Here is a 23,172-nt window from a genome sequence, read left to right on the forward strand (position 1 = left end):
GACGGTTTTTGACACAACAGTGAAACTAAAATATTTTGTATTCTTGAAACTATAGAAGCTTAAAACTGGTTCAATCCGCGAATGACCCCTGCTGACGATATTTGTAATAAACTAATAAGAAAGCATTCAGAAATTCAGTGACGAAATTAGATCATTTAAGTTGACTTTTTATAAAGATAAATAAAAATACATAGTGTAGGTATATAGATGCCACGTAAATAAATCGAATATAGATATGCGCTTTTGGGAAAAATAATTGAACCCTGCCCACTTCCTCATTTCGATTGCTTCAATTCAGTGTTTGTAGTGATTTATTTTACCTCATTTTCTAGTTTATATTATTTCTAATTTAGTTTAGTATCTATTCTTCAATTTTACTTTAATTTGAAAGAATATACATCAAAGCGATGACAAAAATACAGTAAAATGACAACAGGTGATATCAGTTTTTAATATGTCCTGAATTTTACTTCTAATTTCGAAATACTGACAAAAAAAAAAAAAGAAAAAAAGATGGATTCATCTTCATTTACAAATAAATTGCAAGTCAGTGTGAAAATAATTTGAGCAAGACGAGTCAGATAAGGTGCTGAATTATGGCTAACCTTTAGCCTTCACAAATTTCCTGTCACAGTTCATCATCAGTTGCTGCTTTCGCCAATAGCTCAACGATCATGATTGCGTTATTGATCCGCCCCCTGTACTAACCTGACTGATAACAAATAGTGGTAGTATTTCAGTCTTCAAAATTTATCATTATTCCCATTGCTCTTCTCTGCTGCGTAGTATTGCACCTCGATTACATCCTTGCTTTGTTATACTCTTTAACGAACCGTAGAAGCAGAATGACGGTTCCCTTCACCCTTCCTCACCCCATTAGTTACAAACAGTTGCAGACAGATGTCACACCATTACTTTCATTGCTGAGTCTACATTCTGCACCAACCAGACACTAAGAACCCTCCCTCCCGAAGCAGTACCGCATGCATCCCTATTGCACAGATTGCGCAATCCTCACCTCTTACAAAATGTATTGAAGCGGTAAATCTTGGCACCCATCCAAAATCCGAAAATATTTCAGCTCGGAGTGGTCGGCTGGTTTGTTGTGATTGGATGGTTGTTGGGAAAGGTTTGCGTTTTCATTCCTTTGAGGAATATTTTACTGTTTGGCTTTCCACGTGGTGGTTTCAGGCTCTTGCTAGTGTCTCAGATGGTAACACAGGAGCAGGTTCTTGCTGCACCAAAGATAAATGTGCGACGTTTTGTTGAAATTATCACTTCACCCGTATTTCCGGAGCAGGAATCTAAGGAATGGGTTCTTCAACATCAGAATTTCGCCATTCAAGTAATTTCCAGTTTTCTGTCATGGAAAGAACATTTTTGAAGTTACTATCTATGCATTCCGTTACTGGGGCTTTCCGAATGAGTTTGTTAGTATTTATCTTTACAATTCATATAATAAACAGCTAGTCAGGGATTTTATTGATGGTGACAACATTTTATCATATTTCGTTAAAATAAGGTATGTTTTAGGCGTGCTTTGCATACTTTCTTGTTATCTTTGGAATAAAATATGTTGTTATGCGAAATCGGGCACCGTTTAATTTGACATTACCGCTGAATATTTGGAATGCACTTCTTGCACTGTTCAGCATTATGGGGACTGTTATGCTTTTTCCAGAATTTATTGGTACTATTCAAAATAATGGCTTCCAAGGTTTTTTTATCATTTTTATGACTTCAGACATGGTTGGAAGTTCAGCTTTTAAATGTTTCTAATATAAATTACAACGTAGTTTTGCGAAACTGCAGAGAAGTGAAGTTATCCAGTGCATGTGATTTGATATAAACTGCTATAATGTGATTTTTTTTTCCAATATTGCAGCTTCGTACTGTAAAGTTTACGGTTTCACCAAGGGATCGAACGGTTTCTGGGGTTGGCTGTTCATTGTATCAAAGCTGTTCGAATTGGCTGATACCGTATTTCTGGTTTTGCGAAAAAAACCACTCATGTTTCTTCACTGGTACCACCACATTCTTACACTTATTTATGCTTTCTACTCGTATCCACATACTCCTGGATTTAACCGTTGGGGCATTTTCATGAATTTCTTCGTACATGCGTTTATGTACAGGTATGTTGTATTCTTGTAGTTAACGATCTTTATTTTTATGCATTCTATGTAGCTGATTTATTTTCCCCTATTTCTAGTTATTATTTCCTGTGTTCCATGAAAATGCGGATTCCACGCCGTGTCGCAATGTTTATAACATCGCTTCAAATCCTTCAATTTGTGCTCAGTGTTTTGATACTTGCACACCTTGGAATACTAATTTATGTCAGGAAGGTTTGTTACTTTTGGTTCATTGTAATTTTCAAATTGAAATCATCTTTTTGATGCAAGTTTATATCACTTGTTTGTTGTACACTTTTCCAAATTTAAAGTAAGAGTTTTTTAGGTGGACTGTGATTTCGATGACAGCATTTTCAAGTTAGCACTCTTCATGGATATTACTTATTTGATTCTTTTCGTCAATTTTTTCTGCAAAGCTTATGTATTCGGCGGTGGTAAATCGAAATACAAAATTGACAAAAAGAAACAGTAAATGGTTTTTTTAGTGTTGCTTGCAACTGAATTACTAATAAATTCTTTAATAAAAAAACAGTTAACGTTTTTTTTTTTTCACTTTGCAATTGCAAACCCAAACATTTTTCTCAACACTTTAAATATACAGTTAGTAAGTTATTAGGAAAACTATTCCCATTATATTAAATATTGATTGTGCGTATATTGCTGGTGTATTGTAATATTGCTTTATGATTGTTTTTTGTGATTGTTTGTTAATTTCTCTTCCTTCGTTCATATTGTACTTCTGCATCCTACAGGTTATGATACAAAGACAGGGTATATGATATACTTTTATTCTTTTCTTTATTGTTTTGAAATAATATAACCAAAGGTCGTCTGGAACATAGTCATAAACTGGCTTCGAAGATTACTTCTTTGTAATCATTTTCTAGTATATTCTTTTTGAGATTCGATGTGGCCTGTAGTCAGTCTTGGGAAAGACGGCCAGTGTGTTATCATGATCGATATTAGGACCATATACCTCTCCATAGCATTAAAAGCTTTTTGATTTTGAATATTGGAACATCATTTTCTTAAGTGGTAGTTATGCAGTGCTGTTATTGGTAATAAATCATTTACGTGTTATGCGGTACAATCAAGTTTGCTAGAATTTGACAGGCTACTTCGAAGTTCACGAATTTCAATTTATTTATTGTTAAAACGGGATTACAGTGTGGCGATATGTATGGAGAGCGGAAATCCTGAAGTCGTTTGATATAATCAGTGATATATAATTAGTAGGTTAGTGACTGGACATTTTTATGGCTTCATTGTAATTTGGTGGCGCTATGTCCGTGTTTCTGCTTATGGTTGCTGTTGTAGTACAAATTACTCGCTGTTTCGTTTTCATATCATTTGTCTGTAAGTAGTTGAAGAATTTCAGCAGTAAAATAAGAATTGTAATCACTAGCATAAAGGATGAAAACTTTTCAAGGTAGAAAGTCCATCACATTATTTGGAGCTTTGTCCGCAAATCACGTAGTATGTGTTTGTACGTTCAGAAATATAGAAATTTACTGACTTTTTCGAGGTTCTTCAACGTATGAGAAGACACATTGTTAAGGGGTTTAAAATTATTGATATAGAGAGAGGATGTCGTGAAGCAAAGTGAGCCGATAGCATTAATAAGGTGAATTTGGATAATGAAATACTATTGTCGATATATCCTTTCCTTGTTTTGGTACTGATGGACAGATTCGGCCATGTCTGCATGGCACAGTTAGTAAGTAACTTTGGGTTGCAGTTGTTATATATTTTTGCGGACGTTCTGTAATATAAAATCCATGGTAATTAATTTAAAAAATATCTTGGGGACCTGGAAGAAGGTAATAATTCTATTTTTAAAACCTTTTGTTGCAGCAAGAAATAGTTGATGATTGCTATACAAGGAAGCTTTTTTCGTAAATGAAATAACTGAAAATTTCCTGATTATGGAGCTCGGAATGCAATTGGGAAACACATTTCAGAAGAAATCTGTGCATGAATGGAATTCCTTGTCTTTTTCACGACTGCTACAAAATCTGAAATGCAGTTAAAGAATTTTGGCCCTTTGAGTGTAAAGGAATAAATTCTGCCATATGGTATCTATTAAACCAGCTGCAGTATTTCTAATAAATGTTATGCGTGAATGATGGATTGTGAAAGAAGCTTGATTTTTACTTCTAAGTGGAATAAAAAAGCATCTAATCCTGCAATGCGGATGGGCAACAACTTCATTATAGGACAGCAATGACACGACACTATTACAGTACATTGGAGGCCATGATGACCCATTTCTACCGTAGCACTCGAGATCGTAGTGCACTATAGTTAGACACAGAAGTGACATAACCAAATTTAACCATAGCAGCGATTCTTCCTGGAAAATTGACGCTGAATAGAAATTTAGTTGATCGTTAATTTTTTTTTATAAATTTAATCAATTGTTAATTTGTAAAATACTTAATATATGTACGAAATTTCCGGACGAATCCAGGGTAATGATTCAGCACCTCTCTCTTAATCCTTGTAAGTTGCCGTCTTTTATAGACGGGTAAGGATGACACTAACTCATTCTTGCTAACGCATTTATTGCCCTATAAACATGCAGGACGTCCCAAAATTTTCAAGCCACAATAGCCGAAACACCCAAATTCCTTCAGCAAACGGATCAAACATAAAGCGCTATGGTCGATTTTTGATCACTGTATTATTGCATCCACTGCAGTTATTCCATCAAATATCGGAAACATGTCTACAACACCTGGGATTCCCAGACCGTCTCCGATCCAAGTATTAACCAGGCCCAACGTTGCTTAACTTCACAGATCGGACGACATTTCAACATGGTATGGTTGTAGACCATCATTACAAATATGTTCAAGCATACATCACATTCAACCGATTGGTTGTAGCATACATTTCGAGGACGATTAAAACTTTTACTTCAAGCAACAATTGCGTCCAAATTGTTATTCAAGAATATTCAAATTGCTAAATTTACATCATTATTTTCAACAATCATCGAACAAAATACATAATTGAAAGATTTGCAAATAAAAAAAAATTTCGATCTTCATGCATTCAAAATAATATATAGAAAATTCATAAATAAGCAACACAACAATACCCCAACGAGCCACACAACTGGCGACCACTTGAAAATTTCATCAGCTGTTACCTATAAAATCTTTTTCTAGTATAGGTCACATAAAGTGATTGAGATTTCTGCAGTTTCATTTGTACAAAATGTAAAGTCTTGGGAAATTTAAACGTTTCAGACAGGTAGAGATAACTTCACACTTTCGATTGTTTGTGGTAAAAAATATTTTAAAATTAAGGCAACAATGCAGCTATGTTGAGAACTGGAAAGTAGTGAAATTCTGGAACTAACCCCACTTTCATAAAAATGAATAAAACAGCAAAAGTGAAAAATACGCCAGCCAGTATAATCAACTTCTTGATATCTTCATAACTCTTTGGCATAATCTTGGAAAAAGGAAGTATTCAGTTGTTGGATACTATTGAATAAGGCTTTCAGTTTAAACCTATTTATTAAAATTAAATAAGTACAGTTAAGTCTAGAAGGAGACAAGCCTCTGATTATATTAAACTAACATAGAACTGAAGGAAGATGTTCAGAAATGCAATTTCGTGAATATTGCTGGCACAATTGCCTGTAAAGAAATGCAAATTCTCATTCGTAACAGTGATTGTTTTCATATAAGGTTATATATATTTCCATCCTACATAACGGTCTACCTCACTATAACTTAATTTGAGATAAGGGAGCTGTTCACCATTCCACCGATTTACATTTTCCTAGTTAGTACTGTTATAATTCCTATTCCCGTTATCACTACATGAAACGGATTTGTCTTTCGTTCTCCTCTTCCGTTACATTTCCTATTTCCCTGCTTTAGTCTCTCCAATCCTCTTCTTTTACGTGATTCACAACAACGACAAGTGGACAGCGAACACTTAGGCAATTCTTACACTGGAACTGTCTCATTTCCAACTTCAGCAGGAATTTTTATGAGTTATTAACAGATGAGTGTGAGCTTCTTATGAGGAAACTCAATTACGTCACTATAAATACAAAATATTTGTCAATACAGTTGTTATTTGAAGCATCTTCAGCTCTCTAAATTAGTTGTTCCGTGTCATTTATATCTGTCCCCCTTATTCATATATATAAAACAGAAGTTATAATTTGAAAGCTGAAATAAGAACAAAAAAAACATGCACTGCAAAAATTTCTAAGAATTATAATAAGTGAATGTAAGTGAAGAAATTAAAGCTGGATGGTTTCTGACATTTTTAAAGTGAACAAAAATTTTATTTAGTTTTTTGTTTTTATTTTTATTTGCTTTACTTTTTTAAATTTCCTAAAAATTCTATTTTATTCAGTTTTTAAATTTTATTTAATTTACTTATAATACAAAAAGAATGTTAGAAAGCACTTTTTTTATAGAATTATAATAGATGATCATGGCGGAAGTTACTTTTCAAAATTAGTATAAGAAGAGTAGCTAAAAGGCGGGAAGACAATAATACCTTTGTCCTTCCAAACCGTAATTACTTGAAAATTCATGGCTATCAACATTATCATGCATAACAGCGTTAGAATATTTGGTACAAAAACTTCCAAAACTATGATTTCACCAATAGTCGAGATCATTTGTTTCGCACCTAGCTCATTTGATTCATCATTTTGCAAATTACGGTACTATTCCCCAAATCCCAAAATTTCATTTGTAAAACTGCTTTACTGAACCTGTCACTTTTTGCTGTTCCAACCAGTTTCTGAAGTCAGAATTAAAACTCTACCACATCTAACACAAATAGTGAAAACGAACTCATTAGATGGTCAGCTGAGAGCTCATTTTAAGAATTACTTCAAAATCTAAGAAATCTTGTCGCGAATTGTCCTTAATAGGTTTCTCTAGTTAGCAGCATTCCACTTTTTTTTTTTTTTTTTTGCCTCATGATAACTTGCAAGTGATTGGGCAAAGTGCAGAAAACATAGGAACAGTTTTTGTTTTTCTTAAAGGTTGAATGATGCTTGTTTGTAAAGCATATATTTTAGCTTGTTGAGAAAGTTGGCCTTTTTGGTTTTCACTGCAATTCCCGCACTGTTGTAAAATTGTTTTTTCTAAAAATAGGAAGGATCTCTTATAAATATCAAAAAAATATAATTCCTTAGAAGCAAAATATATATTTCTATGTCAGTGTTTCTCACAAAATTAAGTAGAAAAAAAATTTATGTGCTTCAATACGGTAACTCATCCTGCATGTGTAACGCTTTCGGCTTTACATATACGTATGCGTGGTAGAATGATAAAATCATGCACGTTGACAGCTGCCTTAAAAAAATTTATGTGGAAATAAATCCAAGCATGGTTTTTGTCGTTATCGATAGTGAAAAAGAGTTTCGGTGGTAATTTGATAGTTTTAGTTTACCTATTTTTATTGTTAGTCACTTATCAATTGATTAGGATGGTATCCATGAAACAGCGTCCGTTCAAATTTTCTCAAACTGATTGGTGAGAAGGATTGTTTTATTGCTTGTTGCGTCGCACTGCACATAATATTGTTTGCTACTAATTCACTGATGGACTGTTCTTATTTATTTCATTCAGTATTAAAATTCGACCTTTGATTTGAATTTTTTTTTTCTACTGCTTTTTTTTCCTATTGCTTAGAACAAACTTAACAACTGTCGAATCGAAATCCACTCTTTCACAGTCAGAATTTCCACATATTCGATGAAAAGCTGCACATTTAGTGCATTTATGATTCTTTAGCAGTGTTTGAAATACCTTGATCATTACAATTCCACTTTGACACGAGATTTCACTATCTTTCTGCTTTACAAACTCTTAACAAAGAAAAATAACACACTGATGGATTTCAGCCTGCATTCAAATACATGAATATGACTGTCATTTGAGGGAAGTAACTGGGGCTATCAGCATTACATCAGCAGGATAAGAAGTTTTAAAAAAGTAGATTGAAATAGAAATTACATCAAGAAAAATGGATAGAAAGTTGTTGTGTTTTGACGCATAGTATTTCACAAATATTGCTTTTTCATAAAAACATTAACGGTTTCTGGAAGTCGTAGTATGACTTACTCGTTGTATAGAAATGCTCCATACTTTTTCGTTGACTTTTCCTCATTCTTCTCTTTCTCTCTCCACGTTCCATTTCTTTATTTGTTTATGTCAGTACTATTTACCATTAAGAAACACAGTCGATAATTTTTTTACAAGCACGAAAATATGTAGCGTATTCACTTTCTTCAGTTAATTTTAAAATCACTGAAATAAGCGACTGTTAGTTGTCATAGCTTGTCACAATAACTAGGATTAGTCGTAACGAGCAATTTATTACTTGACTGCTCACTAACATGAGTGTGCCGAAATTTGCCAGTTAATCTTATAAGACTTGCCAATGATTTCCTGATCATGATTCACGTAGCATTGGACTTATTCCTTCATATATATATATATATATATATATATATATTGAAAGAAATAAAATGATCTTATATAACATCAGGTAATCTTGAAATTATTTGGGAGAGAAGGTGGACAAGAATTTCAAGGGCAGTTTTTATAAAGAGACAAAGCTTAAAAACTGAACCTTTTAGGTGGGGATTTTCCTTGTTACAAGTTCCATTCCCCGCCCACAGGAAGCTGAAGGTAGTAACAAGTATTCTCAAATGAATTTTTGTAGATCAAAGGATATATAGTTTTGAGCGGAAGGCAATTGGGAAGGATTTTTCACTTCCTTAGAAAGTTTATTGAAGGAAAAATACTCAAAAGGTGGTGAGGAAAAAGAAAATATGGAGCTTCCCACAGCGTTCAGTAATGAGACACCATCAATGCTTAAAAAATGTGCATTCTAGTCATGGTAATCGTTCCAACACCTAAATATGAAAAGGCCCGTAGCCTGGGAAACAGGTTACTGTAGAATGGAGTTTTAAATTAAGTTTTGGAAATAAATTCAGTAGGTTTTGTGTTCCAGTGCTTTCAAGAATTTAATTGATTTCCATGTTTTTCAACTTTTTTTTGGATAGGAGGGAGGGTAAAATAGTGGAAGTATCAAAGCTGGAACTCATTTATCTATAACTAAGTTCCATAAAAAAAAAAGTATCATGATACCATAATCAAAATTATGAAGAGATATTATGAAGATAGCGAAATCCAATCCGCGGTAGTTTATGAAAAATTTGCAACGTGTTCCCCGAATAATTTCCAAACAAGTGCATACGTTGTTAAATAGAACATTTCATTAAAAATACTTCTAATGAAAGATCTTCTGAAATTATAACTCTGCCACCCAGATTATCTTACCTTAGTATTTAGTGGTAGTAAGCGCCCCATAGCAATATGGGAAAGAATGCCGCAAATACTGCATTTCATATTTCCTATAATGAATAGAAGCTCTTAATTTAAGACCACAAGTTACAATCATTATCAGTTTAACTAGCATAAGAATAAGAAACGAGCATCACTGGGACAAATCACTGCCATATATATATATATATACAAAAGCTAAAAGACAAAAGTGCTAGATTTAAAGAAATCATAATAGAAATATATGAGGTAATTCGTCGTAAAAATTTCGCAACATCGAAGCCGTTCGTAAAACCCTTCTCTAGTTTTGAAACAAGCAGCAACGAGATTACATTCTACAGGAAATGCTGAAGTTTCTACACATAAACATATGCGAATGGTGCGATTAACACCCATTTACCAATATTGTTTTTGATATCGGATAAGCCCGCAACACACTTACACACTACATACTTTTTGGGATATAAGAGTAAATAACATTATTAACAGCATTCATCTCATTAACACATGATTTTCCATTTTGATACGGTGCGCTGTAATGAAATCTATCTGTTAAATTCTACCTGTGTTATTTTGGACTAAGTTTCAATTAAGTTGCCTTATCTAAGCCTGATAGGAGGAATTAAAAATCAGTCACATCCTTTAATTTGGGTCTTTGAGCATAAATCATTACAGCATTATATACACATTTTCACACGTTAAACAATCCTGCTAAGTAAGTCTTGTATATGTTATCACAATTAAAATTCAATTTCATGTTACCTACTGTAAAAGAAAGCATATGTGTGAAAAATAGTGGGAAAGGAACAAGCCAAAACAGTGACTCTGATTTTACTGATTGTAATCACAAAAAAAATGAATGTAATGGTTAATCTGCATTTAACAGTTATTGTCGTTTATGTAACTCAATTGATTGAAATCGGTCTTTATACTTTGCAAAGAAATACCTCCAGAGCACGTATTATAAAAGCAAGCAGAAGAGCCATAACAGCGAAAGTAGATATAATGTTGTACAGTGACTTCAGGTGCAGTGATTTTTCATAGCATTTTCTGATTTGCTCGGATAATGAACAACTACTAGCAGCCGAAGCATAAATGCATCGATTTGTACAACATATCTTCTTCTTCTTGACTGATAATATCAACCTACAAATGTATCTTGACAATTTCTCAATATTCATACCTTTATTTTAACAAAAAAAAAAAAAAAAAAAAAAAAATGAGAACAATGATTAATCAAAATTTATAGTTTAAATCGCAACAAACCGTTTCGGAAATCTGATTGACTGCAGATTTCCTCGACCACGACATAATGAATAGCTTGAAGATGTGCAGAATCGGAGTTTCATTATTTTTTTTGCCTTTCTAGGTTCCATGTTTAACAGCCACTCTTTTCCTGGAGTAGAAGTCATCATAACAGTCAATTTACAGATCTGTCATAACTATACACATTATGTACTGATATTAAATTATCATTACAAAAGATATCTAAAGTGATTATTTATGAACATTATAATAATGAGTTAATATTTATAATACAGTTAGGTGCATCTGCCAGAAATATCATCCTATAGTGAATGATATTACTGGCAGTAGTAAAGGTCTCACTTCATATTATGAATGATACGATGATGAATCATCCAAAGTGTCGTAAAAAACGACACATTTAAATTACATTCAAATTCTAATACCTTTTGCCAGATGTCTGACAAGTCAATCACCAAATAATTCCGCATTTGTGATTAATCTATGTCTAGATCATTTAAGCCATTATGCTAATTACTTCCTTTTTCTCACACAATAAAAAACCCCTTATTAGCAATTTTTGTTTCATATCAGTCAAATGTTCTCTGCCGGATATCCGGTTGTCAGTTCAGTTCTGTATATAAATTAACCAACCATCCATTACGGTTGTTCATTCTACGTTTTGGGGTGGTTTTTGATATTATTTTAGTGTTTTATAATTATCTTTTATCTATTCGTTACGCTTTGTTATAATGTTGATTTGTTGGTTTAATTACCCAAGTTTGAGGCAAAATAAAATATCTGGCAGTCAATACATTTGAAACCTGTAAGTTTCTGATGTTCACAAAGATATGGAGATTACCCATTAAAAGAGTTAAAACTAAAGGAAAATAACCGTCCAAATTAATTGTTGTCATATTTTGTTTCTATCAAATGTTCTATACTGCAAACAAAATGAAATTCAGAAAAAGAAAACTAACTGTGAGTATGCACTTCCCATGGTTTTGCTGACTCGGAATATGTTGCTAACTTTACAATGTCTTCATGGCAACTGCAAGAAAAAAAAAAAACTGCAAAATTGTGATGAAAGGATGTGAGATATAGATAACCGTGTAGAACAGATAAATAAGTTAACATGAAAAAACCATAACCACAGAAACAAATATTCATCTCATCCATCATATCATTTATATCAAGGTGATGGAGACGATCCTTTGTAAGACTAGCATTTTAAATCTTCTAAACGTCTGATTATGGTAATTTTGGCACTTTTTGTGAGATTTTACAATGCTACTGGGAGAAAATTTTTGTGACATCTCGTTTTTGTGACAAACTCTTGTCATAAGGTTGTAATTTTCCAATCTCAAGTAACAACATAATATTTTTGCATCTATTATATATTCAGCTTTTGACTTTTCATTCACCACTTATGTTCATGATGATACAACAGATAGGAAACAGAACAATCGATAACTTACCTGGAAGTGTATGATGAGATGCTTTGTTGTCTACAAAAAGCACATCGCTCCAATAACTGCCTTGAAATGTTGAAGGGAGTTTCTTTCAGACCATTTGCTAATTTCTCACACGACCCTTCCATTGCTAGTGAATTATTGACTAAAATTAGAAAACCTAATCTTAATTATTTAGTTATTGTTTTATAATCTAACATGGAACCTAACTCAGTTTTATATTTTCTCATTGTTAAATGGTGGATAAATCGAAGAAAATTTCAAGTATTGCAGATAGAATATCTACGTTTCAAATCCTTACAATTTTAAACAAAAGTGGTATTTTGCTTTTAAAAGGCATACCTCGCCTTGTAAATGTCGAAAAAGACTGAATGAACAAACTGCAGTTTTCAGAGGATTGTGAACACTGAGCTGCTATAGTTTCCGATCTGCGATAATGAGAACTCGTAAAATTACAATCAAACGATATGTAAGCATCTCTATAGATTATAAAGGTCATAACTTCTAATTGTTTTATAATGAAGGCATTTATGGAAAGAAAATCGTGAACATAAAACCTCAGCAAGTAAAGCAATAATAACTAATAAAACAAATAAGAAGCACGGGCATAAACCTCGTATTCAATATTGGAATTCTGCTGTTATGCCTTTTTCCACGAACAGTTCCTCCCTCGTACGAGAAAGGCGTTACATATAACGTGTCTGTTTGGTCCATTATCATCCATTTCTTGACGTCGCCATAAATCTGCTGATAACATGAATTCCATATTTGATTTTTAAACTTTGACTGCACAACGCTATCATTTTTGTTAAAATTCAGTCGATTATTTCTGGAACTTCCTGTTACACTCTCGGTCAAATTCTGATGTAGTGAGTTGCTATCAGTAACGATAATATCCGCGAACAATGATGCTTCCTCAAAACCAGTCCTAGTTTTTCTACTCAAGTAGTCAGTACCCTGACTGATTCCAACTACTATTGACAATTTGTCGTGTTGATACGGTATACTCCTAGGGACATTTGGCAAAGATGAATAATGGATAGAACGTTTAGCAACTGTATTCGCGATAATAATAGAAGTTTCTGGGACAACAGTACAGCTTGCAGCATAAGAATCTTTCTGAACAAATGAACTATTAGGAGTTGATAATGACGAATGGCATAAATCAATATGTGAATATTGCTGACGTAAAAAATTTGAAGCAAATAAATTAAGTGCGAGATGGTTTTGCTGCAACACTTGTTTGAATAACGTTCCCGAATCTACAGTTGGTTGTCTTTCCCTTTTACCAAACCTCCAGTTTTCGGTGTGCAGCTGTTCGAAGTTGTTACCACTCTTCCAAGTGCGCTGCGGGCTCGTACATTTTTTGAATGTGTTAATGATAGTCTGAAAAAAGTGAAAAACTTATTTGATTAGACTTACTACTGATGTTTGTTTTGAAAAACATTCTTTTTGAAGCGATTTGTTGAATAATTGCCCGTATATCCTGTTACTTACAGCGTGCCTCGGTTACGTTTCATTGTCCTTTGAAACGCGATAATCTACCTCAAGTCACTGCCAATATCAGATGTAAAAGCAATTATAAAAGGAGTACTGACTTGAAAAATGAAGAATTTCTCGGCATCGACCGACCTGAAACAGGAAACCGGCCGGTTTGATTTGAATTTCGCAGCACTGGAATTCTTGAAATATCAACAATAAAATTCTGTTCCTGTTCTTCGTTATACCGTACGAAATTAGCGGTAGCCTGAAATTTCTGCAAAATCGAAGGAAATATTCATATTTTTCGCACGAAATAATATGTTTTAAAAATAATATACCTGTAAACCAGCTTCGACTTCGAAAGTTTCATACAACTTTGTTCGCCTTTCTAAATTTTCCAACGAAGTGAATGTCAATACATTTTCACCACAAAATCGCAGAATCTATTAAACAACCATTAAATGATCACAAAAATAAAGATTACTTCCAAGTTTATAACTTGCTTATAAAGTGAACACTAGCAATTTTTGAAAAACTAAAATATCAAACAAAGTCACCCCTTCTAAGATCATGGTACCAGCTTCGTTTGCATAATTGGTAGATCTTATCTGTTCACATTTTAACTGCGTGCTCAACTGTTGTCGCAATCTTGTCAAACACATTCGCTCGTAATCACATATTGGTCGCCTCATGCCAGGTACTGACACCTGTAATGTTAATTGCTTGCCATCATTTATTCAGTATAAACCGAAAAAAAAAAAGAAAAAAAAAAACATACTAACTAATGTACACAATTCATTTTTATCTCAATTTGTATTCGCTTTTTAATTTCTCTAAAAATAAACATCTTCATTAAAACACACTTACGAAATATCCCTACAGAACACATACGGGTGTTTCTTACCGGTCGGTTGCTAATAAGATCTTGGACAATAGAATAATCAATATTAGTCGAAGTATCACTGACGCCTAATCCAGAATCGCCGCCACCTGAACGACATAATTCTTCGAATGTAGTGCTTCTGGACCGACTTTGTCCGATTTTTAAAAGTTTCCAAGTACCTACATCCTCATCCCAACATGCTCTTTCACGTAAGCGATCACGAACATCTTGTGGCACGAAATTCTCCACAATCAGCAATCTATGTAAGATAATGCTGTTGAAATCACAAATATTTTAAGTGAAACGATCCAATAAACAATAAAGCATGATTAAAGAACATTATTTCATAATATACAGAACGATTCACTGAGACTGCTCACATCATAGCTAAAAAACTTACTTCAGTTTTAACTCTTTATTAATTTCGGTTACTGAATTTTCCAAATCTTGCCTCTCCTGTGAATGACTTGCAGAGGCGTCACTGATTTCCGAACGAACCTGAATAATTTCATTTTTCAGTTTTGTATTATGTATTATTATGACCTAATTTCATTAAATTTCCAATTTTCACTTTAAAACTTAAACAAACTTCCATGTTTGAAGAGAAAAAACATGCCTGTTGGAGCTTGGAATATAATTTTTTTAGTTTCCTTGTTTTTATTTCAACTTCTTGTCTCAAATTACTAAATGTTTCATGTATTTCTGCTGTATTATCTTCTTGTGCTTCCAACTGTTGCAAAATTTCGCGTTCTTTGTTCTTAAATGTACTTTTATAATTCATTACAAGTGTTAAGGAGAAAAATCCAGAAACAATCATATAAATCATATAAATGAAATAATCAAAATTATTTATCAGCCCTTCACAAAGTTATCTTTGAATGAAAATTTGAAACCTTTTGTTCAGCTAGTTGTCTTCTTCGCTGCTCTAGCAATTTTTGCTGTTCGCGAGTCTTATCCAACAAACTGTTATCACCAGAAAGAAGTTTACTTTGCATTGCTCGAATCTTAGCAGCTACAGCAGTTTGTGCTTCGCGTTCCCTTTCTAGCTGCTCAACCCTTTCTTCCAGATCGGCAAGTATTTTTCTCTTTTCCTTCAAAAATATCTTTAATTTCGAATAAAAAAATGCAGCAAGGTCATATTGAGCGGTTGCTTACATTCAAGATGCAAGTAAAATATCCTACCTCTGCAATAATGTTTGAATTAGAGATGATGGTTTGTCTTTCATCTTCCAAACGCCTCTGCTGTTCATTAAGATATTCTTCACTTGGAATAGCTGTAAAACCATTTCGTTGAGCGTAACTCATCATTAAATACAATAAAGGAGATTTTTATTTTCTTGCCAACCTTCATCATCACTTTCGCTCTTTCCGCCAACACACACCTTCTTTTTTTTTTTAACGGCTCGTTGTTCCAAAATTTCTCGAAGCCTTGTAATCTCATCCTTAATAAAATATGTCGCTATAATAAGAATCAAATGAAGTAAATCAAATTTTGAAATAAAACAAGACCAAAAATAGATAAGAGACTGTAGCTCTGCAATATGACGTTTTCTTGAAGAGCTAGTTCGCATTAATATATAAACACGCAATCTGATACTAAGAGAACTTGAAATTCGCGAAGAAGCGCATCTTTGGGATCCTCGTTGATCCTTGGTTGATTATTGATTTTTTTTGCGCGATTTGCATATCTTAACGTAGACAGTGTTTCTTCATAATTATACGACGCAGGTCCAATATTAGCGACCATTACGGTTCGCGAATTACCGCCTAGTGAATCTGAAGGCTTTGCATATAATTATATGCAAACTTTATCCATAACAAAGGAAGTGACTCAAGCGACTATTATTAATATAATCAGGAATCTAAAGATGTGACGGGATAAGGCTACTCACATGGTTATACAAATAACTAGGAGGTCCCAAACAACTGCATTCACTGTCACTAACGACTTTGACGATTTTTGTCACGTTAAAACTACTTCAATATATTAAAACAGCTGTATACCTTGTAATAACCGTGTTAGTTTCGAATCTCTGTACGGTACATGAGTACTCTTTCCACTAACCAATGCTGATATAACATTGCCAAGAGCAGAAAGAGACAGGTTGATTTTTGTTGCTTCTTTCAACCGTTCACCATGTGATCCCGTTTTTGACTGACGCTCACTGCCTGCCAAATCTATCAGATTTAATCGTCCGACTCTAGAAAAAGATTTGTTATATATACAAGCTGCATAACGCTGTCCATTGTTCCATTCAGGATGCGAACCTGATTTGGTTACCTTATGTGATTCTGACCATCCAAACCGGGTTCGCTGCACTCGACTGTCACCATGAAAATTGCATGTGAACGACTACTATGTTCGTTCATGTTTGTTCTCCTGAAAATTGAACACTTCAGTTACTGAAGTGTGAAGTGATGCAAATAGTTGAACACTTCCTTCCTCATTTTTTGGGAAATAACACTAAAAAAACATCCACTTTTGAAATGATATGCTGACATACTAATGAAAACATGTATTTCACTTTCTTCTAGAAAAAAAAAAAAAGGTTAATACGAACCCGACTGTACGATTTGAATGACCGACTAACATAACGTGCTCAATTTCTTCCACAGATTTTGCTACGAATGATGAAAGACCGTTCACATAAACGCCAACATCTGGACGCTCCCTTAATTCTAAACGTATTTTCGGATCTACACTCAACAAATCGCGAATTTCTTCCTGAAATTAAAAAGAAAGAAAATGAATGATTAAGTATTTCCTATTCAACACATTTTTGACTCCAATTCATACAACTTTTTTAACATAATTTACTAAACAAGCACATGTATATTAAAATTGCTGGCAGGTATCACTTTTTAAATAAACGAAATTGTGTCAGGCAGATCATGCTGTAACCGGCATGCTTCTGGAATCGACATGCCAATTTATTTGTTAAAATGTTTCTGTCAGAAAAACCGAATAATATGTTGGAATAAAACTGTGTTAAATCTGAGGGACTAAAGATTGTTTTAATCAAATATTCCTTAGGCAAATATAAAACTGTTTCAAAAATGTATGTGATATAAGCAATCATTCATTATCCAACTGTAGGTGGGTTACTCATGAAATGTTACAGCTGTTAACAAAGAGTATATGCATTACTTAATATGTTGCTCTTTTGTTCTAAACCAAATCTACTTGCAATATCGAAATATCGTAAAGGTTTTCTAATCGTTCTTATGAGCAACTGACATAGTGTTAAGACCCAATTCTTGCCATATAAGAATAAAGGTCATCTGACAGCTCTTTACTCAATGTAATCATGCGTTCGTTGTGAGGCAATGCCTTTAAACCATTTGTCTTGGTCAGCTTTTTATAAATTATCAATATATTGCCAATATAGATAAATACTTCGTGTAACGTAATTATTAGCAAATAACCAGCAAAACCACCCAAACCACCCTAACATATCCTTACAAGTCCTTAACAACTTCAGCCTTAGAAATCTTGGAAAAAAATAAAGAAAAAAGTCCAAGAAACCTGATAAATTTCTAAATAGCTTGCTCTCACGAGGTACTGTTGATTCCGCGATTGTGCAATATGTTGGAAAATATGGTGATATGCATTCGGTATGACACCACGCAATTCAGGATCCTCATGAACACCTAGACAAGATATGTATCAGATTACATCCAAACTGGGATAAATAAATATTTATTTATTTATCACATTGTTGTGAGACTAAGTTGTTCTTTTATTTATATTATGCAGTAATTACGCATACTTTGTTTGGACGTAGGATACTGACTAAGCAATTTAATATTTTGATAAGAAAAAACTTCCATAGAATATCGAATTAGTATCCCTTTCTTAATTCACCACTCTTCAAGGTGACTTGACATGTTACCAGAATATTCCAGAAGTCCGTTTCAATTAATAATAGTTACGTAGCAATAAAGAAATGTCCAATAAAAAAAAGTCCAACCTTCCATTGTGAATGTTTTCCCTGTTCCTGTCTGACCATATGCAAAAATCGTTCCATTGAATCCTTCAAGCACAGAATCGACAAGATGGCGAAATGTTTCATCGTAAAGATCGAGCTGTTTAGATCTTAAAAATATAAAAAAGTAATATCTCATTACGTGCAATTTCTGTGACTTGGAAAGTACAAATCCATATTTTCATTTTCGATCTTAATATTCCTCGTTCACAAATTTATGAGACGATTTGCATCCATTTCAAGGACTTGTATTATGAAATTTTCATAAGTGCTTACTGTGGATCATAAACTGAATCAAATGTGAATATTTTCGAAGGTTCATTTGGTTCTTTTGGATTGTATAATTCAATTACACCACGATTTGTTTGAATATCAACAATACTAAAATTAAAAGAGATGAAATACTAAAAGCAAAAGTAAACAGCTAGTGAAAACAGATAAGCATCAGAAGCAGGAAGAACTGATGTGGGAGAGATGTTTAAAAACAAAAATAAGCATGAATGTATTTCAACTATTCGTCAAGGATATAGAAGATAACAGTAAATTAGTTTGTATTTCAAAGTAATAAGTATTTACTTTTGGTAACCATCAGATATTTCAGAAGCCGATAACGGACGACAACGGATGATCACCTTGACTGCTTCTGATTTTTCAGTTGCGGGACGTGGCCTGGATGGTGCGGACACCATAACCGCCTAAAAATCGCTAAACTTTGGATTTGGCTAGAATAAATTAATACAGTGATAACGACTTGCAATATGAATGATAAGTCCACTTTAAGATACGCTGACGTTTCAGCACCAAAAAGGTGAATTAGCGATTTTTATGCAACGTAAGAAACAAGGCTATGCGAAAAGCAGAGCATATCTAACTTTATTTACATTCAAATATAGATCACGAAAAAAAAATGCTTTTTTAAAGAAGATGAACTACTTAAATTAGTTCCCGCTCCTTCAACGGAGACAGGGAAAAGTAAAATTCCTTTGTTGTGCCGGTTAGGCCACTATTGCCATGGAAACTTTTCAGTACATAGCTTCCTATCAAGTTTGATACCTTCCTCCTCCAGTTAACTTCAAAGCCAACTAACGTTATATTATCTTTATTGCCTTTATATAACACCACAACATGAAAATGAATTCTCGACCAAATCAGCTGCAAACTCTAAAACAAAATTCGATTTTTCACAAAACCTTTTTTTAGGATCTCTTTTTGAGGAAAATATTAAACTTTAAAGATATTTTTAAGTTTATGAGAATATATTACTATAGATATTTCTTTTACTTTAAAAGCTTCTTCTACTATTGCTCATTATATCCAGATAAAATTTAGCTTTATATAAGCTCCCTCCCCACTTTAACTCATTTCAACGAAATCAATAGAAAATTCTATTTGCTTCAATGCTTTTTTAACCTTTTTTTCAAAATTCCATAGCGCGAACAAATGTCTACCAATAACCCCATCAATACTATATTAATAAACCTATCGATAGGTTCAAAATTTCGAGTTTTTCAAACATTTCGAATGTTCCAAAACAGACTTCAAAATAAAGCCAATTCAGTCAGGCTACCGCTATGGACGAGAGCATCCTATCGATGCATCTGCAATTGTCATCAGTCATTATACACATTATAATTATTTCAGAAGGAGTAGAAAGAACTTCCATCCCATCAATGCCGTTGTACTTAACATTTCAATAAGTAATAAATACAAGAAAAATACCAAAAAAAATGACATCTATGCATGATGAAAGCGAGAGTTGAAAATGAGGCCAAAGGCTTAAAACAGATATAAATATAATGTGTTTGATGTGTTTGGTTATATGCTGATATTTCTAATAAATGTACCAGAAATTTTTGACTTGCTTTATATGCATTGTTACAAACCATGATCACCTCATATTTCATATTCAATTGAATCAGTGAGTTAATAAAAAAAAAATCTTTCCTGCTCCGAAGTACGTGGTGCTAGTGATTTATTATATTCGTGCATTCTCTCGGTATTTAATTATATCTATTATATTCTCGATATTGAATTGTTTCATAAGAAATATTTAATTGTTTCATTTCGTAATTCCTACTACTTTGCATATTTTAATATTATAATACTAAGTGCGCTTTTACACTATGAAGTAAACAAGTACCTTAGAAAGCAAGTAAAATTAATTGTGGTAAAGGTCGATCCTCATATTCTGATTTTTTACTAAAATCTAGGTGGAAATAACATATATATGGGCGATTTGTAATGAACATATCGAACTGGCATTCGCTTATGCAAGGGATAAATGGTCCAGAAGACAAAACTTCATTTGGATTATCCGACACATTTATTTACATTGTATATTTCAATGGACTGCCAATTCAGTCTATGAATCAGAGTAAGTGTTTGAAATCTTCAAACCCATGTTTTTAGGAATTAAAGAAACTTTTCTAAATGATATAATATATTAATATAAGGAAAAAAGAAAACAGAATTTTTGAAATCAGTACTTAAATGATACACTAAAAGACAGCGTAGGAAAAATAAAAGCGAAATAAAAAGGGGAAATAATAGCGACCAAATATATATCGTTCGGTCCAGCAGGTAAGAGCGAACAAGAACATATTCTTAGTGAATGATCACTTCCATTTTAATGATATCTATTCAGTATATTATTATTTAAAAAAATTCTTAAGCTGGTAACAGACAGCCCAATTTTTCCGAATTTAACGAAATGACGAAAGTTTCATAAAATTAATTAGTAATCTCGGATTTTTATTATCGTGAAAATGAAGAATTTGATTGAAGCAAAGGACTGAAATATAGTTGTATAGGCTAACACTGACTGTCGGAAAGACTAGAAAGTACTATTAAATAGAGACTTAGGAAAACAGCACAAGCACTTCACCTTTGGAGCATTCAGTGATGTTAATATCTACAATGAGTATCATGTATTCTAAAATATCATAGATTCAACATTTTATGAATTAGGTACAAGAATAATTAAGTAATTACGCTTAAGTATAGAAAGTGGAAAATGAATTGCAGAGAGAGTAGAATAGATGAGGTATACGTTTATTGAATGATAGCACCGCACAATCTATTGACCTTACGTTACACAGCTATGGTGACCATGAGAGGCAAGAGGCGGAGTAGAAACAGTGGCTAAAGCGCAGCTTCACTTCTAGGAGTAATATCGGAGGATGAAGAATCGATATGCACATGCCTCACTGCTGAAAATGAATGGTTTTGAAACTGCACAGCTTTAGTTTATCTTTAAATAACAGTATGAATAGAGTGCAAAGTAAAATCTCTTCGAAGCTTTAAAATTCGTAACGCTCTGAACTATGACACTTCTCTTCAGATGTGTCAATAAACTGAATAAGGAGTGGTGAACTACTTGTTAGATGAGATTCAAAACTTTTCAAACCGAACTTTGATCTATGATGAGACACATTTCGACAGTTCTATAACTACGCACCGATAATAGCTAAGCGTCACTCTTCGACAACATTAATTGCTTAATTATCTGTTTTAATCCAGCCCTTCTTAAAAATCATTTGGAATAAATCCGGTACTTTATTGTTTCATTTTATGGCTTGTATCTATTTGGATGTCCCTTAACCAGAAAATAAATAAGTGTAAAAATTCATGCCATTTTAATTATGATCCACTGTAGAGAAAACAACAGTGGGCTCACGAGAAGTAACAACAAATTCGAATTTTTTGAAAATTTGAGACCTATAAGTTTTCAGACTTTGTAATTCCTGCTGGAACAAAACCATCATTCTGTTCATATCTGGCATAAAATTATATTTGATTCAAGCAAATTAAGAAACCTAAAAGCAAAAAACGATTTCTTGTCAGTTAATTAATTGTAAATTTCATCTTTCCATTATGCATAATCACATAGATAGGACAAAATTTAGCATGGACTGAAAGAAAAATATTAATAAGTATTTTGGCTTCCAAAAGGTATTTGACAAATGTTGGTTTTTGGAAGATAAAAAATAAAAGAGCCGAAGATTCGAGTGTCCATAATATTTTAATCTAGTCTGAGCTTGATAAGAGATTAAAATATATCATAATGGTGAGAAAAGTGCATGAAGAAATGGAAGCAGAATGGGGAATATATTTACAAGAAGCATTCATCCACTTCCTTTAATCATCTTAGAGTTAATTAATACATGTTACGAATATTTTCTTCTTCACTTAGAAGTTTTTGTTGCTTCTCTCTGATGCAAAGCAAACGGATAAACACTACTATGAAAGACGAATAGAGTTATAATAGATACAAGCAAGCATATGCTGCATCTGCATACCCTTTATAAACGTCTAATTTTATGCATGATGTTTACAAGCACTTTTTAAACAGATTCAATTGCAAGGCCAGTCGATTTTGTTTATTTGATCATTTATTTTATCTTATTTGATACAAAGTAACTTTGTAATTTTCACTCCAGCAAGTATTTTGAAGTCCTTTCCTCGCATCTGCACTTTGCTGATTCAATTACTTTCTAGTTTGAACTCGTTTCACTTAATGAGACAAAATGTCTATACAACTAAATTATTTTTACTCATATTGTTGTAATTCATTTGTCCCATTTTTAATCACTAATTCGTAAATTTTTATTTTTTATGAGAAGTTGAAAACGT

General features: G+C 33.1%; 2 protein-coding genes and 1 non-coding gene across 3 annotated transcripts; 1 reads left to right on the forward strand and 2 right to left on the reverse strand.

The window, feature by feature from the left end:
* Positions 1 to 1,210: 1,210 nt before the first annotated feature.
* Bma-elo-1 (Uncharacterized protein) lies at positions 1,211 to 2,607 on the forward strand (the record flags this gene model as incomplete). The annotated part of the gene is made up of 5 exons (XM_001899000.1): positions 1,211 to 1,345; positions 1,534 to 1,717; positions 1,886 to 2,135; positions 2,213 to 2,348; positions 2,461 to 2,607. 5 exons carry the CDS (start codon positions 1,211 to 1,213, stop codon positions 2,605 to 2,607), a joined length of 852 nt encoding a protein of 283 aa, XP_001899035.1.
* Positions 2,608 to 4,860: 2,253 nt separating this feature from the next.
* Positions 4,861 to 4,971, reverse strand: Bm15505. Its single transcript, XR_006227901.1, has one exon. It is a non-coding gene; the product is annotated as a 5S ribosomal RNA (ribosomal RNA).
* Positions 4,972 to 10,398: 5,427 nt separating this feature from the next.
* Positions 10,399 to 19,229, reverse strand: Bma-klp-11 (Uncharacterized protein; the record flags this gene model as incomplete). The annotated part of the gene is made up of 24 exons (XM_043073978.1): positions 10,399 to 10,618; positions 10,739 to 10,868; positions 11,698 to 11,768; positions 12,196 to 12,334; positions 12,532 to 12,617; positions 12,803 to 13,308; positions 13,479 to 13,575; positions 13,788 to 13,936; positions 14,010 to 14,114; positions 14,229 to 14,378; positions 14,576 to 14,813; positions 14,955 to 15,052; positions 15,171 to 15,311; positions 15,448 to 15,645; positions 15,737 to 15,828; positions 15,900 to 15,996; positions 16,161 to 16,330; positions 16,559 to 16,755; positions 16,836 to 16,934; positions 17,116 to 17,279; positions 18,081 to 18,205; positions 18,526 to 18,650; positions 18,817 to 18,921; positions 19,117 to 19,229. The coding sequence occupies 24 exons, from the start codon at positions 19,227 to 19,229 to the stop codon at positions 10,399 to 10,401; spliced, it is 3,615 nt and encodes a 1,204-aa protein (XP_042929912.1).
* Positions 19,230 to 23,172: the final 3,943 nt, after the last annotated feature.

Source organism: Brugia malayi (genome assembly GCF_000002995.4).
Source record: "Brugia malayi strain FR3 genome assembly, contig: Bm_v4_ChrX_scaffold_001, whole genome shotgun sequence".
Lineage (NCBI taxonomy): Eukaryota > Metazoa > Nematoda > Chromadorea > Rhabditida > Onchocercidae > Brugia > Brugia malayi.